Below are 25,333 nucleotides of genomic sequence, written 5' to 3' on the forward strand. Positions count from 1 at the left end.
AAAATCCTTTTTGTCCCTGTTATACTTGCGATGTTTCCTTTCTTTAACTTCGCTTTGCAAATATTCAATATTTTTTTGGAGTTTAGTCTCTAGGTTTGTGAATTCTGTTTGAGCCCGGAATACTTGTATATCATTGATCTCCTTCTCTAGCTGTACTGCTATTTTGCTCAATGACTGTTTTTCATACTCTAGCAGGTATGTTTGCATACGTAAAGAGCAGTCAGTCAACAGATCCTCCCAGCCTTTCAAGAATTCTGGGTCATCCTGATGGGAGTTCGGTCTGATATTAATCCTAATGCCCCTATATACAATGTTTTGCTGTAGGTAAGTCTCCAAACTGGTTATTTCCCAGATTGATCTTATATATTGTTTATATGTTCTGTTCAGTTCTTTAAATGCAAAGTTAATATCCAAAGCATTTACAGGTAGATTTTGTGTTGAGAAGACTCTATTTGCCTCAGTGTTTGGCTCAGCCCCTGAAGACGCCAAGTGTTTGGCGAAACATGTCGGGGGGCAGATAGCGTGTTTTAGCCAGTGTATGCATGGCTAGGAAATGATCTGTTGTTAATACAAAGAGAGAAAGTGTACCTCATGAGGGCGATTGCTGTTTGAAACAGCGCACTGTGACAATAACAGAGCGCAGTAATATAGCACTGGGGCACCGTAATAATAGGCAGCAGAGCCTCAAACAGCTAACAGTTACAAGCGCCCTCTAGTGGGATCACCTAGTAAACAGAGTCATTGGCACTATTATGAATGTATCTAGCAAGCATAGCTGATTATTTTAATTGTAGTGTTCGAAACATTTTAAGGACAAGTAATAAAAGTTTAAATTTTAGACTTAGTAACACGTGTCAATCAGGGACATCTATGGTCCTAGTGACCAATTGTAAATAAACAATGTATGAGATGACACAACCCCTTTAATAGAAGACTGGGCATACTGGTATACTTTCCATACTTCCAGTGTTCATTCTGATGCAAAGATAACACAGACCATCGATGGTTTTAAAAAAGATTTTAATGAACTAATATAAAAATACAAACATCTGCAAAGTCACTGTACAGGTAGCAGCTTGAGGATTAATACTCTTAAAGGGAAGGCACCTACATCCATCACAGTTGTTTCCAAACGGTGCAAACCGCTAACTCTGCCATCACTGGTGAGTGGATCAGCATTTATTAATTATACTCATTGGTAAGTATAGGGAGAAATTGTTCATAAAGGACCGATGCACAACCCAATCGTTGCCACCCCTACACCTCCGTTCATACGTTGTCAGTGCAAGGTTCTGGAGTCACAGGTGGTTCAAGGGAAGAGTTGGGAATTCCAGGGGAAGCAACATTGAGATATCCAACTTCCAAAGTGTCCAAGAGCGACAGGGTCATAGGGATTTCTGGGGATTGCTGAAGTTTTGTAGCGTCAATCACTTCTGACATCACAGGTGAACTTGCTGGTTCAATTTCTGAGGGGCTGAAAAGAAAATCTGAATTATTAGAAGAATTTCTATTTTACTTGCGGGGCTGTGGAACGGACATACAGATGCTGACAGCACATGGTTGTCCACATCTTTTGCTGCCACAATGAAATGAATGAATCCACAAAAAATGCTGATCGGACACGGACCGAAAATACAGTTGTGTTATTGCCTCCTTATATAGCTTCTGTGTTTTACAGTACATTCATTTTTATGATAAATCTGTCAGGCCGGCTTGGTCTCCAAAATAAAGCTGATTTATGACCACATCAAAAATGACCTCTGATTTGTTCATAAATCAGCGTAGAAGATTGTTCAGGAGAAGAGAGAGAGGGTCTGGAGACCAAGCCGCCAGGCAGATAGTTTTGACGGATTATACAGCATTCTGCAGCTGCTACGTATTGTATCAAAGAAGCTGCAGAAGCCTCGCAAAGCAAAATTCTTGATAAAAACCTATTACAAAGACTTTTTTTTCTCCTAAAATACAGCTAAAGCAATCAAGAAAAATGGCCCAAAGGTGTCTATAGCGTTCAGACATGATACTGCTACACCCAGTTTATTGAGTTGGGGATATTATGGGTTGTTGGCCTTTTCTATGTGCGTACTTTCATGCAGCACAAGTGAAGCCTAACTTTGACACATCTACTGCATTGATTACAGGAGGAGCACTTTATCCATGTATCTATGAACTGGGACCTTTACCTTAGTAACTCATATTTAACGAATCTCTTTTTATTGAGAGACTCAATTATCAGATCATCACAGATGAGATAAAGGCAAGAATAATTCGTACACTAAAAGCGAATCATAAGTGATCCGACATTTTCCAGGAAACTTGAATATCAGAGTATACATAGATACAAATTTCGACAAGAACATTGAAATAAAAACATAAATTCCAACGGTTCGGTTGATTCTATTAGTAATACTGCAGTTATGTATCGTCATGTGCGCGCCCAGCTCCGGATGCCCTCCTCGTTCAAAATTACGGAATACATGAGTAAGATACGTTCCCACAACACTATGGGCCAGATTTATCATGACTCTGTGAGCTCACTCCACTTTCACATATGGCTAAAGTCAGTTTTAGCCAAGTCAGATTTATGATCAGCCCTTTAAGACTGTAATAAATGTGGTTTGACAGTAGCAGTTTATCAGTCAGTAAACAGCTTTACAAAAGTCACACATCTTTACGAAAAAGTCGCATGTTCTATTAAAAAGTCTCATAAGATAAGCATGGTCCTCACTGGAGTGAAATTGCGACTTTTTTGCGACTTTTTAAATAGTCCCAATAGTAAATCTGTCTAGAGGTTCATTTACATAAGAAAACACGCCCACTTTCAGAAAACTGGCGAGCATAGTGCAGAGCAGAAAAAAAAGTGTGCACAGTTTTAGCGTTTGCGCATTTTTTGGGGGACTTTTTCACTCCATTATTCTGACCTGAGCTAATGATAAATCTGGCTCTATAACTTTAATTATTTCGCCCTAAATTCTCTCCAATGAGCCCACAACTCGAAGAATCTACCATGCGTCCTGTAAGCCCAACTTGCCAGTTCCTCCATCAAGAATATTTGGTCTATTTTTGTGTACCAATCCTCTAAGGAGGGAGATGTAGGCCGGAGCCAATTCAGCGGGACTAATAGTCTAGCTGCTTGTACTAGTATGGTCGGTAGGTCCGACAAAGCTGGTCGCCAGGTGTCGGACGGTAGCCATAATAACACTGATGCAGGGGATAACTTATTTGAAGTTTTACAAATTACATTTACTTGGCGTACCTTAGTGACTCATATTTAGAGCAGGGGCACACCTCCATATTTTATCTGCCCATTTGTTGCCAAAAAGAACTGATTCCATAAAAAGCAAGTAGGAAATCAATTACTTTTGGGTTTTCCTACCTTAATTTAATGTGGAAAGATCCTTTTTTTAGAAAGAAAATTGCAGGTAAACATTGACCACAAACAGTACATCAATGTACAGTACAATACATAGGAAAGGGATGTTCAAAGTCCCAGTCACAAGTGGATGGGGGGTTTAAAGAGAAACACTTAAATGCCTTGGAATGGCCTAGCCAAAGCCCAGACCTCAATCTGGTGGAGAATCTGGGGCATGAGTTGGAGACTGCTGGACACCAGCACAACCCATCTAAGGAGCTGGAGCGGTTTTGCCTGGAAGAATGGGCAAAAATCACGGTCTGGATGTGCTAAGCTAATAGAGACATACTCCAAGAGACTTGCATCTGGAATTGCAGCAAAAGGTGTCTCCACAAGGTACTGACTTTCAGGGGGTAAAGCCAAATCTACATTGGAAAAATCTGCTGCATGTGACATTATCCTTAGGGTCAATTCACACGTCTGCAAGTGTTTTGTGGTCCGCAAATTGTGGATCCGCAAAATATAGATACCGGCCATGTGCGATCCGCACTATGATATGGCTGCGGAGAAGAATAGGACATGCTCTCTTTTTTGCGGGGCCGTGGAACGGAAGTGCGGATGCGGACAGCACATGGGTCCGCACCTGTTCCGCAAAATTGCATAATGGATGTGGACCCATTTATGTGGACATGTGAATGGACCCTTAGGCTGTAATTATTACCTCATACTGTAGACGTTGTAATGAACTGACGGGCTGTATAAGGCTACTTTCACACTAGCATTTAATTTTCCAGTATTGAGATCCATCATAGGATCTCAATACTGGAGAAAAGCGCTTTCGTTTTGTCCCCATTCATTGTCAATGGGGACAAAACGTAACCGAACAGAATGGAATGCTCCAAAAAGCAATCCGTTTCGTTTCCATACCGGAGAGCAAACCGCAGTAAGCTGCGGCTTTCTTTCAGTCATGGAATGCGGAGCAAAAAGAATCCGTCATGACCCACAATGCAAGTCAATAGTGACGGATCCGTTTAACTCTGACACAATAGAAAACGGATCCGTTCCCCGTTGACTTTCAATGGAGTTTATGACGGATCCGTCTTGGCTATGTTACAGATAATACAAACGGATCCTTTCATAACGGATGCAGATGGTTGTATTATCAGTAACGGAAGCGTTTTTGCTGGACCCTAGTGTGAAAGTAGCCTAACACAGATACACACAGCAGCGGCCAGCCTAAAAGACAATCAGTTTTTTTTCCTTACCTGTTATTTAGGATTGCATCTGGTCTGAGAAGACACTCGGGTGTCATTACCTTGGTAATATCCTATGAAATAAGAAAAGCAAAAGTACGGTAATATGTCATAAAGCTCAAAAAGGGTTGGTGAGAAATGAAAACCCCTTTTAAAGGGTGATGACTACAGAAAGTTCCAGTCACTGACCCCTCACACACTATAACATGATGGATAATTACACTAGACATCCACTCTAATGCAATGTCTGCAAATAATCTGGCCTCATAGACTAAAGTCTCATTTTAATACAGTGTGAGGGTTCAGCCATATATTTTTAATTCTAGTGCACCATTTTCAGTGATTTTCTGTTTCTTATAAGCCCCAGCCGCACATTTGTCTTACATGTGGTCCATTGTGGGCATCCTCCATTGTATGCATTTTTGCAGGATTTGCTCCCCCGATTAGTAATGCTCTACAGCAGTGTTTCCCAACCAGCCAAAGGCTGTCCGGGCATGCTGGGAGGTGTAGTTTTGCAACAGCTGGAGGCACGCTGGTTGGGAAATGCTGCTCTACAGCATATGGGGTTTTGAGAATTTTCTGCTTTTAAGACCTGTTTAGGATGTTTTTGTGGTACACGTGGTCCGCTGCCAGCATCCTCCATTGTATGCATTTTTGCTGGGGATTACTGTTAGCAACGGATCACATGGGCAGGATTTGCTCCCCCGGGTAAAAATGCGCAACAGCATCAGGGGTTTTGAGCATCTTTTGCCGTTAGACCGCTTAAGGCTACATGCACACGACCGTATGTGTTTTGCGGTCCGCAAATTGCAGATCCGCCCAAAAAACGGATGACGTTCCGTATGGCATCCGTTTTTTTTGCGGATCCATTGTAGCAATGCCTATCCTTGTCCGCAAACTAGAAAAAAATAGGACATGCACAATTATTTTTGCGGAGCAACGGAACGGACATACTGCTGCGGCCAGCACATGGTGTGCTGTCCGCATTTTTTGCGGACCCATTGAAATGAATGGGTCCGCATCCTATCCGCAAAAAAACCCGGATCGGACACGGAAACAAAATACGGTCGTGTGCATGAGGCCTTATTCTGTGATTTTGTTTGTATATGTATGCCTGGAGGTGGGGCAACCTCAGGTTTGAATGGGCCTTAATTTTGATCTATGGGTAACATTCAGGTGCACCTGGGCAGCCTGCATCACATGACCCAGTTATAGGTGGGACTCACAGCCTCCTCCCATTGTATGTGTGATTTCACGCTGGAGGTAACTGGGAGCTGCTGGCTGTGTCGGACTTTATGCACCTATCATAAATTGTCCATGCGGCATAGGTAGGTTAGCATTAGGTCCCTTGCCACATTGAGATACCTTGACGGGGTGCGTGGTCTCTGGTATGTTCTTGATATAAGTATATATTGGCAAAAGTCTTATTTTAATATCAGTGTGAGGGTTTAGCCATATATTGTCAATTGCATCTACCATTGTAGTGCACCATTTTCAATGATTTAAAGCTCTGCCACAAGACCAAATATCTCACATTTCACAGGTCACCAAGGGTCAAGAAGGGCATATAGGGGGCTACCTGGTGGCGTTCTTACATTATAGTGCTATTTTAGTGTCTCTAGTGAGAAAAATATGGATCTGTAGGGTGAAATCTCCTTAAAGGGGTTGTTCATTAGAAAGGGCTCATTGGCTGAGTAGGCATTTCCTTTGTGATGAGACCGGACCATATAGCTGTTTTTAATTTTTCCTCTATGCACAACCCCTTTAAAACCAGTAGATCGTGAGAAAGAGAAATTTGCCAGTGACCATGTCATAGGCAGAGGTGGACACAGCAGAGTATAATGGGCACCTTGATCTCCAATAGCTGGCAATAGATCAGCCCTCTTATTTCTCTGAGATTGTGGGACATGACGTTTATTATAGATCAGTCCCTTACATGAAATCTAGGAGACAGCTGGAAAGGGCATTGAAGGCCTCATGCACACGACCATATTTTGTATCCATGTCCGATCCGCAATTCTTGCAGACTGCACACAGACCCATTCATTTCCATGTGCCTGCAAAAATAAAAAAACTAACAGCACACAGATGTCATCTGTGCGCTGTCCGCATACATGCATCCATTCCGCACATTATAAAACATGTTCTATTCTGTCCATATTGTGGACAGGAGTGAGAACAATGCAGATTGCACATGGAAGGCATCTGTATTTTGTGGATCGTGCAGACTGCAATACAGAAACACTCATGTGCATGATGCGATGTGCCTACTTTACCCACTGGGCCTCTGTGCGGATGCACATATGGTATGTCTGCCCGTTGTCACATTCACATGACAGCTAAAGCCGCTCTATAGTTTTCAGATCCCACCAAACAATGAGGACCTGGGCTATTTGGGTTCATTACACTATTTTTATAGATTTTAAGGCAAATTTCAGATAAAGTTTTCTGAGATTTAAAGGAGTTGTCTGGGTTCAGAGCTGAACCCTGAATACCTCCATTTTCACACAGGCACCCCCCCTGACTTGAGTATAAGAGCAGTTCATGCTCCGATGCTCTCCTTTGCCCTGCGCTAAATCGCGCAGGGCAATAGCATTTTCAGGAGTTCTGGTGACGAACCGGGCTGCCAGGAAACCCGGTGACGTCACCGGCACTGATGGGCGGGCTATAGTGCTGTCCTAGCCAGTAAAATGAATAGAGCAGCGCTAAAGCACACCCATCAGAAGCCTCCGCCCGGCAGTGTGTTATAGTAAATAAAAGAGCCTGTGTCCTGCGCAATCTAGCGAAGGCAAGGGAGCGCATCGGAGCATGAGATGCTCTAATGCTAACAACCGGCGGGGCTGCTTGGGTGAAAATATGGGTATGTCTGGGTTCAGCTCTGAACCCGACAACCCCTTAAAATATTGATAGCCTATCCTCTGCATAGGTGATCAGTATCTGATGGGTGAGGGCCCGACACCTGGGACCCATGCCGATCAGCTGTTTGAGAAGCACTGGGGCTCGCAGCCTTCTCTGGGCTTTCTGTAGGCCAAGTGATGACCCGTTCATTGGTCTCATGGCCTAGGTGCAGCTCAGCCCCATAGAAATGAATAGAGCTGAGCTGCGATACCGAGTACAACTTATACAATGTACGGCGCTTTGCTTGGTAAGCACAGAGAAGGCAGCGGCAATCACAGCGTCGGTGCCTTCTCAAACAGCTGTTCCAGTGTGTCGGACCCCCAACGATCAGATCCAGGGAGTAGGTCATAAGTATTTAAATCTCGGAAAACCCTTTTAATGAAACGTTTCTGTAATCTCGGTCTAGTTTTATTTCTCTTACAGCAAGATTGAGCGACTGCAGTTTCTTTAATACCCGTTCCAGTGATGCCACCTGGTTATAGAGCTGGAGCAGACTTTCTTGCAGTTGTCGGTTTTCTTCATCCAAGATATCTGCCCTGTAAAGAAGACACATACTTTAGGTAGGAACAGTCTGGAGCACATCAGATGTAGGAGGTGGATGGAGTATGGATGCTTCTTGTAATGTACGATCACCACACACAAAATGCAGCCATGTTCTGTCATATGAAATAGTCCTATATATAATTTGTTGCCTCACCCCAGGCATATGTAAGGGGGGTGGAAATCATAAGCACAAGCGTGGATGCTCCAACATATTAGAAAACATGAATATTGAAAAGTTCTGCCATTCGCTCATAGAGAAGTGGGAATTTAGACCTCAATGATGCCAGGAGGTAAAGGACAGGCAGATGCCTCACCAATCATCATTACTGGTGACGCATCTCGGCCCAACATGACTAGGATCCGTACCTGTTCTGTACTGACAACAGTTTCCACTTGTGATTCCTGTCTGACGCTTCACACTCTGCGATCTTCTGAAGTAAATGTCTCTTCTCCTGATGTAGATTCTCATTGTCAGCTGTGATTCTACTGATCCACTGCTGCTCCTAATGAAAGAAAATGGCAATATTTCAGATTTTCTGCAGGGGTGTACATCCAATCCTCAATAGTTAAGTTGCAACACCAAGAACAAGCTAGAAGGTTATGCAATTCCAGGAAGTGGCAGGAGTCACTAATCTGCAGATGATCACATTTTCAAGCACCTAGCTCCAATCTGTGGCATGTGGGAGGGTCATAAAAGCCAGATTAAAGGGGTTGTCCAAATTAATTCTGAAACAGCCCCCCCCCCCCCCCCCCATGTGCCGGGCCCCTCACAGGTAATATACTTACCGCGCATCGCAGGGGGCGCTAGGGAGGCCCATCCCCTCCTGCTATTGGCTGCCCCCCCCCCCCCCCCCCCGACACCGGATGTTTTCATCTGTGTGCAGGGAAAAGCAGTGAGGGGACCAGGAGCGGGGTAAGTATATTACCTGTGAGGGGCCTGGCACATGGGGGGGCTGTTTCAGAAATTGGATAACCCTTTTAAAGCTTTTTAGCCACATGAAACCTCAAAAATTGGATGATGTTATGTGGAATGATTGTGTGATGCCTCCTGTTTATTGATGTGCCTATTATTGCTACTTGTTGCAAACTGAGAGGGACAGAATCCTTGAACTGAGAGACCTTGATTTATAGGTCCGTCAGATTGCTACGAGCCTAGACCGAGGTGTCAGCGCTGTTTTCTCGTTGTATATCCCGATGTTTGAAAGAATGACGAACTGGAATTACACTAGGAGGTGCACAGAGACAAACCTCTGCATGGATGGATCGTCTGATTAGAAGAATGGCGCGTAGTGATCCATTCTCTATTGCAAGTGAAATTGGACGTCACATCCCAAGCCTAGGGCGGCAACGGTGTCTACACAAACCATCAGAAGGAATTTACACCACATTAGGCTGTGAGTCAGATGTCTAGCTACAGATGTTTCACTGACCTCATACCACTGCTCTCAAAGGCAATCTTGGTGTACAGCAAGACAGCAATGGAGGCTGGAAAAGAGATCTGTCCTCTTCAGTGATGGGTCCCACTTTTGTCTCAGATGCAATGATAGCCGTGGGCAACGCCATGAGGAGGCCTTCACAAGTGAGCTTTACATCATTCCTACTCCTGGGATTATTTTGTGTGGGGTGGCATAATGTACTGTAGCTGGACCCCTCTAGTCTTCATTTCAGATAGAATAGCTCAGTGTTACATTGATTTGGTCGTGGAACCAGTGGCACAACCACTTATCTAAAGTGTCCCTGGAGCATGTTTGGCCTGCAGGATCTCTGGACTTCTCTCCCATAAAGCACATCTGAGACATCATTGGTTGGCAATTGCAAAGAACTGCCAGCAGTGGATGATTTGCGTGCCTAAGTGCATTCAATGTGACAGAACACTCAGAAAACCATTAATAACCTTACTGATAGCATGTCAAGGTGTGCAGGTGCATATATTCCTGCACGGGGTGCTCATACTCGATCCTAAATAAATTGCCATGTTTTGAATATTCTGCTTCCATTTTTTATTATTTGCATATCATTAACATGTCTATCAGTGGCATAAATGACTGGGCCAAACAGCAATTTTTTGAACGGGGCCACCCCCAGGAATTTTATAATACTGTTGAGGGGGCCCTCACAATTAAATCTTTTAGTCCTCCTCCTGGGTTGGCCCCTTCTAAATTTGGGCCCCAAAGCAGCCGCTTCCCCTACAGCTACGCCCCTGATGTGTCACGATCAGTGTGGGGGGAAAACTCCACACTGAATACAGGAGGAAAGGGGAACAGTAACTGGGCCTGGAAACTAGGGAAGAAACAGGTCACCTCCTAGACAACCCTAATCCGGGCCCTGACTATCTATCAACATGAATAGACCTTGAAGGTAGGAATATTCATAAGCAGGATACCTAGGCCCTGATTTCCCTATAAGGCTAGGACCAGAGACAACCCATTCCTCCCCAGATGGACGAATGGAAGTCTCTGTCTCAGGCCCAGATACAACAACAGGGAATATCGCAAATATAAACAAATGTAACCATTAACTTCTGTAGAGATGGAAGAACAGGAACACCAAAGACAACCTCACACCAGCTCAGCCAAACCCTAATAAAGCTATCTACCGCATAGTCAGAAGGGTTGGGTCAGACTATAAAGGTTAGAAGTGATGACCACTGAGCAACAGCTGAGAAAAGCGGATTGCTCATTAACCCTATCAACACTGAATCAAGAGAAATCAAGGAGGCTGTTAGATTCCTCCACGCTCAGCCAATCTCCTTGATTTCCTGACATCAGTCACCTGAGGGACCGTGACATGATGTCAATCGATCCTGTGAGTTCCATACTTTCATGACTTTTCTTTCTTGGTGTTGCAATTTCAATGCTAAGACGTGTAGCCAAGTACTCGTATTATCTATCTTCAGTAGCAGATAAAGTTGGCATGACCCTTGGGCTTCTCCTTTCACCCTTATCTGCCACGGTTGCAGTGCCTGTAAGCCAGGGTTTCTCAACTCAGGTCCTTGGGACCCACCTACCGATTTGAGAATATACCGATTTGAGAATATCCCACAGAATGAATACCTGTGGCAAGTCCTGATGCATGGACACTAATTATATCACCTGCTCAATACTAAGGAAATCCTGAAAACATGACTGGTAGGTGGGTCACGAGGACTGGAAATGAGAAACCCTGAAGCCCTTCTCAAGTTCACACAGCCATGCAGAAATGTAGCTATTGGTGCTGGGGCCTCCCATAGGACCAAAACTTACATTGGCCATCACTTGATAATTATTTTACTGCAACATTAATTCCAAGGTGCTGTACATATGAAAAAAAAAACATTTACATACTGTACATGATTTTAAAAAAAAACATGTGCAATAAACCTGACTAAATGAGTGACAGACTGTTACAAAGGGGCAGAGGACCCTGCCCGCGAGGGCTGACAATCTATAAGGGAGAAGGAGACAGGTAGAAGCTGCTCAGATGGCAGTGTAGTCAGAGCAGAGTTCTTGTAGGCTGGAAGCTGTTTTTTAGGTGAGTTTTCAGGTTGCTTTTGAAGGATTCTTTGGTGGGGTGAGTCAGATGTGTTGGGATAGTGAGTTCCAGACTATGTGGAAATGCATGAATGAAATCCAGGAGACAGTGATGGGAAGAGAAGAGTCAGGCAGATTGGAGATTACATGGGCAGTATTGGAAGAGGTCAGAGATATATGGAGGGGACAAGTTGTAGATTCTCTAGGCAATAAGTATCCAGTGTGTGGACTGGTGGGGAAGAGGCAGAAGTGGAACGAGAGGAGAGGTGGATTAACCAGGCAGCAGAGAGTGAGAGTGGATTGGAGAGGCGCAAAAGCGTTAAATGGGAAGCCAATGAGCACATGTAAGATCTTTAGTGTTGAGGTGCCAATCAAATACGCCCCTCGTATAGTAAAGCGCCGAGTTACACAAGGCAGTCAAAGAAAAAAAAAAATCTATTTGCATTGTCCAGCTCTCGTGTTAGATTACCCTATACATAAGAGTAGGTTCAGGATGACAGTAACTTGCTCTTTACCTTTTCTGCCTGGCTCCGGCTGAAGGCAAGCTCCATTTCCAGCTGCTTAATGTGCAGATCCTTCTGGTTTCCTTCACTTAAGTGAATCTCCTTTGCTTGGCTGAGTTTGGCTTTATATCGAAGCTGTCTTTCATTATATTTCCTAGTTGAACAGGAAAAAAACCGAATATAGCTTTTTTGTAGATACAAGCATCCCATACTGGGGGTCTAGAGGTTCTCTGCCTACATGGATTTCCTCCCAACAGCAGTAAGGACGTGCTATTCCCCTATGGGAACAGTGTGGGGTCTTGGTGAAACAGCAGAGCTGGGGTTGTGGGACTCTACCTAACACAAGCCCCTCATTTCTTTGTATTGGTGGGAAGTGTGAAGAAGAAGAAAATCCCTTTATTGTCCCTCAGTGGGGAAATTTTGGCATAACAGCAGCAATCACATTCACAACAGGAGCAAAAATAAGAGTAATTAGAAATGAAAGAGTAAAAATACAAGAAATCACTACTGGGTTTCTGGGAACAGTGGTGGTTATAAATCCTACCCGCTGCTGGGAGGAAGGACCTCCGATAACGTGTCTTGGTGCGCCTAGGATGCAGCGGGCGGTCACTGAAGGAGTGTGGATGGATTAGCAGCTCTCGGGTAGTTTTATGAGCCACCATCTTACCTGATATAGTCATCCAGCTGTTTGGATAGTTTATCATATTCTTTGTGTAGCTGCTCCTTCTCCTCTTGTACTTGGGACAGTTCTTCCAAAAGCTTCTGATTCGAGCTCTCCAAGTGTGTGCGCTAGAAGACGTCACAATATGTCAGACAAACTGTCAAAAGAAGGCGTTTTCCTGCCATTGTTAATCTAGGAGGTGCCATATAAATGGGATGTAAGGGACTGCTGACAGCCACCTGTGGCTTCTGCCTCATATTACTACTTATGCGTTAGTTAGGATGACCAGTTATTTCTAATACTTGTTGGAGGGTTCTACTAGACCAGTGACAGGCAAACTGCGGCTCTCCAGCGGTTGCAGAACTACAACTCCCAGCATGCAAAGACTGCCTACAGCTTTCAGCCTACAGCAGGGCATGGTGGGAGTTGTAGGACTTGAGGTCTGATACTGATACTTGAGGTCTGATGTTGCAGGACAAAAAAAAATGACTTGTATATCCAACAACTCGCCTCCAATTCTTTGTCTGTTAATGGGGAACATAGGATTTTCAGTAGCCAAACTGTCACTCACCGTACCCGGATACATGCTCTGTCTCACCCCCCTCCTCGCCAGTGATGTCAACCTGCCGTTGATCTTTCATGTCTGGTTACCAGTTTTCCTGTATACTGGTCACTTAACTATACTACTACAGTCTCCAGTAGCAGACACCTCAACTCTGCTACATCATTCAGCTTTTCCAGTCTCCAGCACGCTGCATCAACTCTGCTGCGTCCCTCAGCTCTTCGGGCTCCAATACATTGCACCAGCTCTGTTACATCAGTTAGCTATTCTGGTCTCTAGCACGCTTTGTCAACTCTGCTACAACTCGTTCCTCCAGCTCTGTTGTACCTGTCCTCCTGCACCACCATGACCTCCCCACGCTGCACGTTACCTACACCTCAGGAGCTGATGAGCCTCACCAGGTGAGAACATAACAAAATATATTCTGTATCGTTCTGCACGTGGGTCACATATAGGGGCCACGGAGAAAGGGTGTAGATACATCTTCGATAGCTGACGGCCAACAGCTATTCCCTGCGACACCCCCAGTACATATACACACTCGGACGAGGCAGACACTAATGAGTGAGGCTTATCTCCTCTGAGAACGGAGGATCAGGCATGTTGAATTCAAAATGCCCAATCCTCCTTTCACCTGACACCCGCTGTTCGGGCATAGCTGGGACAACCGCATGCACATTAGATGGTTGGGTCCTGCTGTAATTAGCGGGTTTGGCGGACATTCATCTAAGGCTCCATTCACACATCCGCAAATTCCGTTACACATTTTGCGGAACGGAATTGCGGACCTATTCATTTCTATAGGGCCACACGATATGCGGCCCGGATCCGGAATTGCGTACCCGCACTTCCGGGTCCGCAATTCCAATCTCGAAAAAAATAGAACATGTCCTATTCTGTTAGTGCCGGCGATGTGCGGTCTGCAAAATGCAGAATGCACATTGCTGGACCCTAAGGTGTATGGCCAGATTATGTGTTTACTCCGCTGACTGATGACATAACTACGATAAGATGAGGTAATACATAGCCTTGGTGACAGACCTCGGCAGTTGTGGACATCTTCTCATCATCCATGTGTTGTCGTAGGGACTGCGACTGATGAAGTTTTAGTTGCAGAGCACAATTATTCTGGGTGAGGGAAATCTCTTTGTCATGAAGGCCTTTCATTTCCAGCTTCAATTCTTCAAAATTTTGATCCAAGATTTTCCTAGACAGAAGTGAGCACATGGCATCATAAAGTCAGGTATGTTCGGGGGCCTCTATTCTTGATGAGCATGCACTTTAGTAACAATGCTCTCGAGCTGTTCCTGGGGTCCGAACATTACCTTCCAATACATTAACTATACATTAAAGGGGTTCTCCGGGAAATATTGATAACTAGCATAGGTTACCAATATCAGATCAGTGGGAGTCTGAATCCCGGCATCCCTACCGATCAGCTGTTTGAAGAGGCTTCGGCACTGCGGCCTATTCATACTATACCAAGCACAGCGCCACTCATGTTACAGTGGCTCTTTATGGTATTGTAGCTCAATTCCGTTCACTTCAATGGGTCTGAGCTGCACAAAGGCCGTGTGACCAATGGATGGATCTCCTAGGCTGAGGGAGAGGAAGGCCCTTTCAGCAGCCGATAGGTGGGTGTTCCGGGAGTTGAGCTGCGCCTAGGCAGAGGCCACATCGCTCATCGGCACCGATCTCATGTTGATGACCTGTCCTGAGGATAGGCCACCAATATGTAAAATCCGGGAAAATCCCTTTAAGTCCCAGACAAACCCTTTAACATAAATATAGATAGCAATCACATTAGTAGCTTGATACAATTAGTTACCTTTTCAGTTGTTCATCTTGTAACTGCACCTTTAGCTTGGCTTCGTTCTCTCTTGTTTTTTTCAGTTCTTCCTCTAGGTGGCGCCTTTCTGCATTCTGAGTCTCTAGCAGCAATACCTGGTGCCGAGAGGCTCGCAGTTGTTGCTCTAGTTCCAACACCTATGAATATCAAATACATGGAAATGGAAGCTCACCAAGGTAATCTCAATCGCCCTTCATCTGCACATAGAACATATTGAAATGACAGGTTTCAGAAGAGTCTGACAAGATCCACTTGATCAACCAAGCACAGAGGTTCTGAGAATTGAGACCCATTCATCTGGCAAATGGATTTATAATAATTTCTCTAAGAATTAATAAGGTCAGGTAGATTTCTCAGTCTTACCAATTTTTCCGCCTCCACGGCTCGGCATTTCTCATGCTCCAGCCTCTCCTGCCAGCTGCACAGGGATTTCGCAGTTTGGGTCCTCTTCAGTAGCTGCAGCTCCATTTCTTTCATCACATGTTGCCGCTGCTCGAGATCAACTTCAAGACCGGTACAAGTTGCAGTCATGGCAGCAAGCTTCTGCTTCACCTGATTCAGCTCGGCAGTAAGCTGGGGAACGGTAGAAGATGTCAAGGTTGTGCCATGAGCATCTTCTATACATCTCAGTAACATGTATGCCTCTATAAGCTGGTTCTGGCTTCAAGGGGGTTAGCATTTGGCCCATATCTGATAGGACATCATACACATATCTAATACGGCATTATAATCAGCCCCCAATAGCACAACGTAGCCCCCACATACACATTGTAGGAAGGGGCCATCTAATAGAATATGACACTTCTGTATACTGGATGCAAAATAGGAGGGGCTGAAAAAGACAGCAATACCAATATTATGCCACTCGCCTACCACCAAGCACCCCCTAGAAGAGGGTTCACAAGGATGAGCTGTGATACATGTAATACTTGCTCTTTAGGGTCAGGGCCATCCTTAAGGGGGTACCACGTGTGTGTGATTGGCAGGCAAGGGGCACATATGGCCTGACACCTGAGGCTTGTAACCACAATTATTGATAGGAGTTCCATTTAGACAATGCATATTATTGTAAACTAGCCTGTCTGCTTCATAGGCTGATTTTAATTAGAGTAAGTATAAAGCTGTAGCCTGCTCTCATTGTATTTATTGGAAACCATTTGGCACCAGGAGAAGTATAGAGTGGGCTCAGCATGTTGGTACCCGCATCCCTGGATTTAATGGAGGCCATTATGGCACCAAAAATCGTAAAAAGCAGAGTGGACCCAGCATGCATGTGGAACCTGCACTCCCTGAATTTTATGGTGGCCATTATGGCACATAACAAGAAGTATTTAGTGTTAAGTTCCCGTCTTATAGAGATCGCCTTGACGTTTGGCAGACGGGCTCAAATAAATTTGTACAAAATGGATTTGCCAAGAATCTCAAATTTGCAAAATAAGCGTAGCATTAGCACCAGAATGTTTTCTATAGTTATGGCATCATTGTACTTTATTTGGTTTGCAGTGCTGTTGCATTGTCTTTTGTTTTTTGTGTTTCTAGCCATGACAGCGTGCCCCTGCACATTGGGATGTGCTGACTGACCCCCTTTTTTTTGCAGTTGTAGTATTGTATTAGGTTATTGAGCTGCTATTTCATCACTGTATATTGCCATTATTCAAGGAGATCTGTGCTTTGCGTGGCACTACCACTACATTACAGGCACTGTTCAGTTTCTTTTTGCTGTGTATGGTAGTGTGGCATTTTATGCCACTGCTATTTAGTTATCTCCATGGAAGTGTTATTTTGTCATGGCAATCTGGACACCCTACTGTACTTATAATTAAAGGGGTTGTCTCATCTGAGACTATGGTGGCATATCACTAGGATATGCCACAAATGACAGATAGGTGTGGGTCCCTACTACAGGACCCGCACATATCCCCAGAACAGGACCCCCGAAGTGAGCAGAGAGCAGCCACACATGCGTAGCCGCCCTCCATTCATTTAGATGGGAATTCTGAAAATAGCAGGTCACTGGCTCGGCTATTTCTGGCAGTTGCATAGAAGTGAATCGAGCGGTGGCTGCATTTGCTCGTTGCTCTTGCTATTTATTTCTATCAGACTTCCGAAGATAGCTGAGTGCGCTCTCGCTCTGCTTTTTGTCGGAACTCCCATGAAGAAATAAATAGAGAGCACACTACGCATTTTAGAGATAGGTGCGGGTCTCAGAGGTGGGATCTGCACTGCTGTCAAAGTCCTGGCTGACACATCCCCTTTAAGCACTGTATGGTATGGTTACCTATATACTGTATGACTGTACACAATATGGGCCACAAGAAGATACCACATAGGGCATCATACAACGTAAGGCTGGCTGCAGATGGCCTTTAATTTTTACCTTCGTGTTCTCCTTCTGCAGAAGGATTTGTTGCTTCTTGATATCCAGGTTCTTGTCCCGTTCATACCTCAGTTCCTTCTCAGCCGAGCTGCATACATTTTGTACGCGGTGGAGATCTTGACGCAGTTGACGAATTTCCTCATATTGTTGCTGGATCAATGAATTCCCTGTGAGAGGCTGAAAAACAGGGAGGGAATCTTAAAGAAGTCCCCATAAAGGACCCAGTGTTGTCACTGGCTGGACAAATCTACTGTCACCCAGCAGCGGTCTGAACATATTTGGGCACAGACCTCTAATCAGTATTCTGGCATGCCACAATTGTACCCACTGCATCCAGTGTCATCTTGTCAACATCATCACATGAGATTCAAAGACCTAGGATTAATTTACCTTGGCTTCATTTCCAACATCTGGGGGTTTGGACAGAAGATCCTGCAATCTGGAAACTTCCTGCCTAAATCGTGAATTCTCCTCCCTTTTGGACTGAAGGTCCTGTCTAGCGGCTGTCACCTCCTGCCTGAGCTGTAGGTTCTCTTCCCGCAGGCTCCTAACTTCCTCCATCTCCTCCTGGAACTGTCTCTGGAGAATTTCACACTTCTTCTTGTATTCTTGTGCAGAGCTGTAACACGAAGGCGATATTATAATAAAAGATAGACAGAAATCCATGCTACACATTCTGATGAAAAAACTCAAATTTTGTAAAACTAGCCTCCTATGGACAGTTACGTATGAATGTTATTTCCTTCAAGGGGTTGTTCCACGCAAAATAGTGTTCCTTTTCAAACCAGCACCTGGATCTGAATACTTTTGTAATTGCATGTAATTAAACAGTTAGTATAGCCAGTGAGCTATTCAATAAAATCTATCTGTATAGCGCCACCTGCTGTTTGTTCTTTTCCCTATTTCTTGTCCACCTCACTGAGATGATCGCACCTGCTCAGTTTAAATCTTCAGCTGTCACCAGTCCGGTCTCCGGTTAGGAGCTGTGTCTGTTACGGGGCAAGAGCTGCAGTGGAAAGGACATGCCGCCCTAAGAAAGAACACTCACCCTTAGGTGCTAGGCTGAAATAAATCCAGCAGGACAACTGCAGCAATGAATGGGGAGATCTCTGGACTCATATGAGGTACAGGGCTGGTTCTAGAAAGAGATTGTCATCTACTATATGAGGTCTGATTTTCATTTTTACATCAATCATGGCACAACCCTTTAAGGCTAGGTTTTCTGTGCAGCTGAGAACTGTGCAGCATAACCGCGTACAGTTTGCTACGGTAAGTACAGGTAAAGCATATAAAAACAATGTACTTCACCTGCACTTGCAGTAATCTGTACCTGGTTATGTGAAGTGGTGCAATGTAAAAACCCAGCCTTAGTCCTGTATGTGGTCTAATTAGTCCTTAATTCATTTTATCTGGAATCATGCAATTCTGTTGAAAATCTTTGGCTAACAGTATAACGCTGACCGTACACTTCAGATAGATCCTGATTCCATGTACACCAGGCCAAGCATGCATGTTTATTTCATTGGACAGACGGGATAAGCTTCTGGCAGACTCCTCTGGCAAAAACTTATTTCCTAACAAAGGATCTGGAATGCTGAAATCCAACATGCCCGATCCTTTTTCTACCTACATCAGGTAAAAAGATGGTAGACGACCCCATACAAATTAGATCGCCTAAACCAGACTTTTATCTATGGCCAGCAAATCTATCTATCTTAATGGAAATACATCATTTTGTGGAAGACACTTGGCTGTTTTCATATCACCCATAGAATACTAAGAAGAATGCCCCAGGTGGTGGCATCTCCCCTCCACAATGGAGGAACCCCAGGCACCAAGTAAAATAGAAACTTCCTCCTAATTCTACTGAAATGCTGTCGTTGCTCCTGACTGTTAACAGGCCGCAGCCATATGTCAGCAATCCAGCAGACGTCACGTCCAGAGGTCCTTGACTCATTTGACTTTGATTCTCTATACTGGGTGTACCGTGAAAGGTCCTCACCACAGCTAAACTGATCACTGTACAGGGAGTGCAGAACTATTAGGCAAGTTGTATTTTTGAGGATTAATTTTATTATTGAACAACAACCATGTTCTCAATGAACCCAAAAAACTCATTAATATCAAAGCTGAATATTTTTGGAAGTAGTTTTTAGTTTGTTTTTAGTTTTAGCTATTTTAGGGGGATATCTGTGTGTGCAGGTGACTATTACTGTGCATAATTATTAGGCAACTTAACAAAAAACTAATATATACCCATTTCAATTATTTATTTTTACCAGTGAAACCAATATAACATCTCAACATTCACAAATATACATTTCTGACATTCAAAAACAAAACAAAAACAAATCAGTGACCAATATAGCCACCTTTCTTTGCAAGGACACTCAAAAGCCTGCCATCCATGGATTCTGTCAGTGTTTTGATCTGTTCACCATCAACATTGCGTGCAGCAGCAACCACAGCCTCCCAGACACTGTTCAGAGAGGTGTACTGTTTTCCCTCCTTGTAAATCTCACATTTGATGATGGACCACAGGTTCTCAATGGGGTTCAGATCAGGTGAACAAGGAGGCCATGTCATTAGATTTTCTTCTTTTATACCCTTTCTTGCCAGCCACGTTGTGGAGTACTTGGACGCGTGTGATGGAGCATTGTCCTGCATGAAAATCATGTTTTTCTTACCTTGCAGACTTCTTCCTGTACCACTGCTTGAAGAAGGTGTCTTCCAGAAACTGGCAGTAGGACTGGGAGTTGAGCTTGACTCCATCCTCAACCCGAAAAGGCCCCACAAGCTCATCTTTGATGATACCAGCCCAAACCAGTACTCCACGTCCACCTTGCTGGTGTCTGAGTCGGACTGGAGCTCTCTGCCCTTTACCAATCCAGCCACGGGCCCATCCATCTGGCCCATCAAGACTCACTCTCATTTCATCAGTCAATAAAACCTTAGAAAAATCAGTCTTGAGATATTTCTTGGCCCAGTCTTGACGTTTCAGCTTGTGTGTCTTGTTCAGTGGTGGTCGTCTTTCAGCCTTTCTTACCATGGCCATGTCTCTGAGTATTGCACACCTTGTGCTTTTGGGCACTCCAGTGATGTTGCAGCTCTGAAATATGGCCAAACTTGTGGCAAGTGGCATCTTGGCAGCTGCACGCTTGACTCTTCTCAGTTCATGGGCAGTTATTTTGCGCCTTGGTTTTTCCACATGCTTCTTGCGACCCTGTTGACTATTTTGAATGAAACGCTTGATTGTTCGATGATCACGCTTCAGAAGCTTTGCAATTTTAAGAGTGCTGCATCCCTCTGCAAGATATCTCACTATTTTTGACTTTTCTGAGCCTGTCAAGTCCTTCTTTTGACCCATTTTGCCAAAGGAAAGGAAGTTGCCTAATAATTATGCACACCTGATATAGGGTGTTGATGTCATTAGACCACACCCCTTCTCATTACAAAGATGCACATCACCTAATATGCTTAATTGATAGTAGGCTTTCGAGCCTATACAGCTTGGAGTAAGACAACATGCATAAAGAGGATGATGTGGTCAAAATACTCATTTGCCTAATAATTCTGCACTCCCTGTATTAGGAAGGTAGCATTATGGACGAGGAGAAAACTTCTGAAACCAACAGGAATTTCAATCATGTCACTTCCAAGCAATCCCATCACGGTCACAGAGCTGACAACCATCTTCTGTCTGACTACCATGATACCCGGCCAGGAGCTGAAGGTAGGAATACCCGAGCTATTATTCCTGATGTATAATTAATCACCTCATAGTTTCTCTCTCTTTTTCCAAAGTCTTTATCTTGTCCTGTAACTGCTGGTGGGTCTGCTTCACGTCTCCTGAGGGTTTCTGTCCACTTATCTCCATCTGCAACTTTTTACATTGACCCTGAAGCTCTGATACCTAAGAGACATAGATAAGAGACATACAATCAGTGCTGACCGATAAAATAACCAGCATGTGGTTCAGGAATCCAGGAAGGCTGGATCACAACAATATGGTGGCCACGTTGGTTGTCACCTTGATTTCCTAACTAGGGAACAGCTGAGCAGAACCTTTAAAAGATCTGGCACATGAGGACACCCCGGGGACTTGTTATGGATGTGCCTCAAATAACCGATACTAAATATTTATCTCCTGAGCTGGTGCGGATCGTCAGCTCACGAAGGCTGGACCGTCCGAAACGCGTCCATTGTTACCAAGATGAAATAAAGGATACATGAATTGAAGAATCAGCGCCCGCTGGAATTTCTTTGCTACATATCCAGTGGATATGGGATAAATGTTGAGATGGGGATACACCTTCAAGATCCCAGCAATCTTTTTCCTTGTCGCATTTGGAGAGCTTCTCAAATACAGATAATATGGTTTTCCAAGATATTTTTACTGATAACCTATCCTCCTGATGGGTGATGGTCTGATACCCGGGTACCCCACTAATCAGCTGTTTGAGAAGGCTATGGTGCTACTGCGAGCAGCTTTCCCTAGGCCATGTGATGTCACGTTCATTGGTCACGTAGCCTAGATACAGTTTCGCTCCACAGAAGTGAATCGGGCTGAGCTGCGATACCAAGCACAGCCGCTATCAAAATGGACGGCTCTGTGCTTGGTAAGCTAAGAGAAGGCTGTGGCACTACTGCAAGCACCAATGCCTTCTCAAACATCTGATCGGTGGGGGTCCTGGGTGTCGAACCCGCACCGATCAGATAGAAAACCTCTTTAATTCATTAGCTTTTGTTCATTTTTCCAGCATTGTCTTTTGCATTTTATATTCACTAGTCGATAAAAATCAAGTTTATTCTGCGGGTCGTTACGAATGCGAAGATACTAAAAATGTGTAGTTTTTGTATATTTTATAGCTAAACGTAATGTTAACGGTTATTGAAAGGGATAGGGATCGACCGATTATCGGAAGTACCGATATTATCAGCCGATATTCAGGATTTTGTACATTATTGGTATCGGCATCTAACCTTGCTGATATGCCGATAATGCGTATAAAGCGAATACTAGTGAGCGCTTCCATTATGGAAGCGCGCACTAGTATGCATCGGGTGCCGGGAGCGGGGAAGAAGCACAGCAAGCGCTTCCGATACTCACCCTCCCTGGTCGTCTTTGATGGGGCCTGTGCTGCACTGTTCTGACCCCGTACAGCGTCAGGATGTAGTGCGCGCACTATCACCTGAGGCTGCACGCTGTCAGGTGACAGTGCAGCGCGGGCCGGAGAAGATAGTGGAGTGAGACGCCGGACCCAGAGATGAAGAGGAGCCGCAGTGCAGGAGAGGTGAGGAGTTTTTTTTTTTAAATTCATATGAGGTCTGATAGGGGTTAATAAAGGGCTGATCTGAGGTCTAATAGGGGTTAATAAAGTCAGTGAGGAGGGGGGGGGGGATTGGCATTTGGCACTAGTATATTATAAATGTAAATTATAAATTGACTACCAACTAAGGGCTTTATTCATTTATAATTTACATTTATAATATACTAGTGCCAAATGCTAATTTCCACCACCTCAGTGACTACCAACTAATATAATATATATTATAAGATATAAAATATCGGTATAAATTATCAGTATCGGCTCTAAAAAATCAATATCGGTCGATCCCTAGAAAGAGACATCTGAGGAGTTAAAAACGACCAGGGTCAGTGGTACCTCAGTCCTGGCAGCTGCCCAGCTGTTTGTTATAGTCGTGGTCCTGCTGATGACCACAAGGGGGAACAGTGACAGTCCCCATGCGATCAGAGTGCCACAGGAATCACATGGACAATCACCTTACTGTCTTGCAGATGTGCTTCTCTCTCCAGTTGCTCATTTTTCACACGTAAATTGTAGTTTTCTTGTTCTTTGCTCTTCAAGTTCTTGTTCACTTCCTTCAGCTTCGTTTTCAGAGTCTCCAGCTCCTAATAAAAGATAATTAGAAAATGATGCCATGAGCGCACCGGGTCTGGGTCCTGACTTATGTCTACAATTTAGTTTGATTTCACACAAGCCAATTATGATGTTTTATTCATGACTTCAAAATCTAGTTTGGGAAAACTGACCTAATCATACAAGATGGAAAACTGCATATCTAATAACTACATGCAGCCCCAGGGATCACAGTGGATGCGGCACAAATAATTTAGAGGGGTATTTGTGCCATGTACAATATGTGCTATCTGGGCATGGTAAATGCAGGCGTCAACTCTGGGACCCCCACCTATGAGGAGAATGGGATCTCACAACAGCTGGTCCACTGAGAGGCGGTCAGATATGCGCACACAGGCTGAAGTAGTTAAAGGGGTTGTCCAGTTTAGAAAAGCCATTATTATATACCCTGTTACAGAATTCTAAGTTTATACCCTATATGTTCAGGATCCTCATATCTTGGCCAGGGTGGAGAGCAGCTACAAAGAGCATTTCTTACTCACTACACAGACATCCCACTGATTGAATATGTGATGCTTAAAGGGGTTGTTGGTACACGGGCTGAAAACCCCAACCTGTGCCAACCTAAAAAAAAAAAAAACACTCACCTGTCTACAGCCCCACCATTCCCATGCAGATGACCTACCTAGCCACTCCAGATGCCTGGACGTGGCTTGCGCCCATGACCGCTGAGGCCAATTACTGGCTTCAGCGGCCACGTGCTAGAAAGGCAGGTCACTGCGACTGACGCGGTGTTCTAACAGACGTGACTGCTAGTGACGTGCTGTTCCAGTGATTGGCCTCTAGTCTGGTGGGGATCAGAAGCTGTCAAGAATGGGGCAGTGGTGCTGGAATGGTGGGACTGTAGACAGGGGAGTGTGTTTTTTTTTCAATTGGGCACAGGTTCCGACCATTACGCTTGTCGCTCCTAAGCTGGACCACCCCTTTAATTTCTCCTGTGGTGGAGCTTCAGGGTAACTGAACACTTAGGGCTCATGCACACGCCCATGTACTGGTTGGGCCCGTGCTGCGGACCGCAAATTGTCGCAAAAGATGCAGACAGCTCACTGTGTGCTGTTCGCGTCCGTATGTCCTGCCTGACAAAAAATGGAACATGTCCTATTGTTGTTCATTTTACAGACAAAATTAGTCATTTTTTAAAGGTCGGTGCGTGCTGATCCACCGTATGCAGAACATATGCGGCTTGTATCAGTGTTTTGTGGACTGCAAAATGGATACAGCTGTGTGAATATCCACAAATATGAATTGTCCAAAGCTGAGAACCGCTTTAAAGAAAGAGAGCAGAGCGAGCAGCGACCAATTCCTGACGTAACTCGCAGTAGATTCCTCCTACATAGTGGAGCGTTTGATGGCGCACTGGTGTGCTTGGCATTGGGGGAGGACACATTAAACAGATTGTAAGTGGCTACACCAGGCATGGCCAACCTGCGGCCCTCCAGCTGTTGTAAAACTACAACTCCCACCATGCCCTGCTGTAGGCTGATAGCTGTAGACTGTCCGGGCATGATGGGAGTTGTAGTTTTGTAACAGCTGGAGAGCCTCAGGTTGGCCATCCCTGGGCTAGACCATCTTTAACACAGATGATAACCAAAGGACTCAATGCTGCATCCATACCCGCCATCTCTGTGGCCTGCAGGAATAGATCTTTAACATTGGGCTTGTAACGGTCACAAAAGAGTACACAGCCAACAGGCTGGAAAAAATAAACAGTATATTTTAAATTTTTTATTATGTACTTCATGCAAAATATCATAAGAATCTACACAGTAAAAGAGCAGCAAAGCTGATGTGACCTCTAGTGGCAGATTTGTGCAGTGCATACCACCATCGGCATCGGGACTTACCGGCAATGATTCATTGATCACCATTCTGACAACATGACCACGG

General features: G+C 44.5%; 1 protein-coding gene across 4 annotated transcripts in view; it reads right to left on the reverse strand.

The window, feature by feature from the left end:
* Positions 1–1,019: 1,019 nt before the first annotated feature.
* CCDC30 (coiled-coil domain containing 30) overlaps positions 1,020–25,333 on the reverse strand; it is a 78,703-nt gene continuing 54,389 nt past the window's right edge. For all 4 annotated transcript variants that reach the window (XM_044278387.1, XM_044278389.1, XM_044278388.1 and 1 more), the window contains 13 exons: positions 23,290–23,418; positions 21,281–21,417; positions 17,895–18,123; positions 17,505–17,681; positions 15,491–15,700; positions 15,107–15,264; positions 14,320–14,485; positions 12,723–12,844; positions 12,068–12,209; positions 8,410–8,546; positions 7,922–8,036; positions 4,615–4,676; positions 1,020–1,474 (listed from right to left, as the gene is read on the reverse strand). In XM_044278387.1, coding sequence (XP_044134322.1) covers positions 1,270–1,474; positions 4,615–4,676; positions 7,922–8,036; positions 8,410–8,546; positions 12,068–12,209; positions 12,723–12,844; positions 14,320–14,485; positions 15,107–15,264; positions 15,491–15,700; positions 17,505–17,681; positions 17,895–18,123; positions 21,281–21,417; positions 23,290–23,418 — 1,989 coding nt within the window. In that variant the 3' untranslated portion in view covers positions 1,020–1,269. The remainder of the gene's footprint in view (positions 1,475–4,614; positions 4,677–7,921; positions 8,037–8,409; positions 8,547–12,067; positions 12,210–12,722; positions 12,845–14,319; positions 14,486–15,106; positions 15,265–15,490; positions 15,701–17,504; positions 17,682–17,894; positions 18,124–21,280; positions 21,418–23,289; positions 23,419–25,333) is intronic.

The sequence above is a fragment of the Bufo gargarizans genome, chromosome 2 (assembly GCF_014858855.1).
Source record: "Bufo gargarizans isolate SCDJY-AF-19 chromosome 2, ASM1485885v1, whole genome shotgun sequence".
Taxonomy (NCBI): Eukaryota; Metazoa; Chordata; class Amphibia; order Anura; family Bufonidae; genus Bufo; species Bufo gargarizans.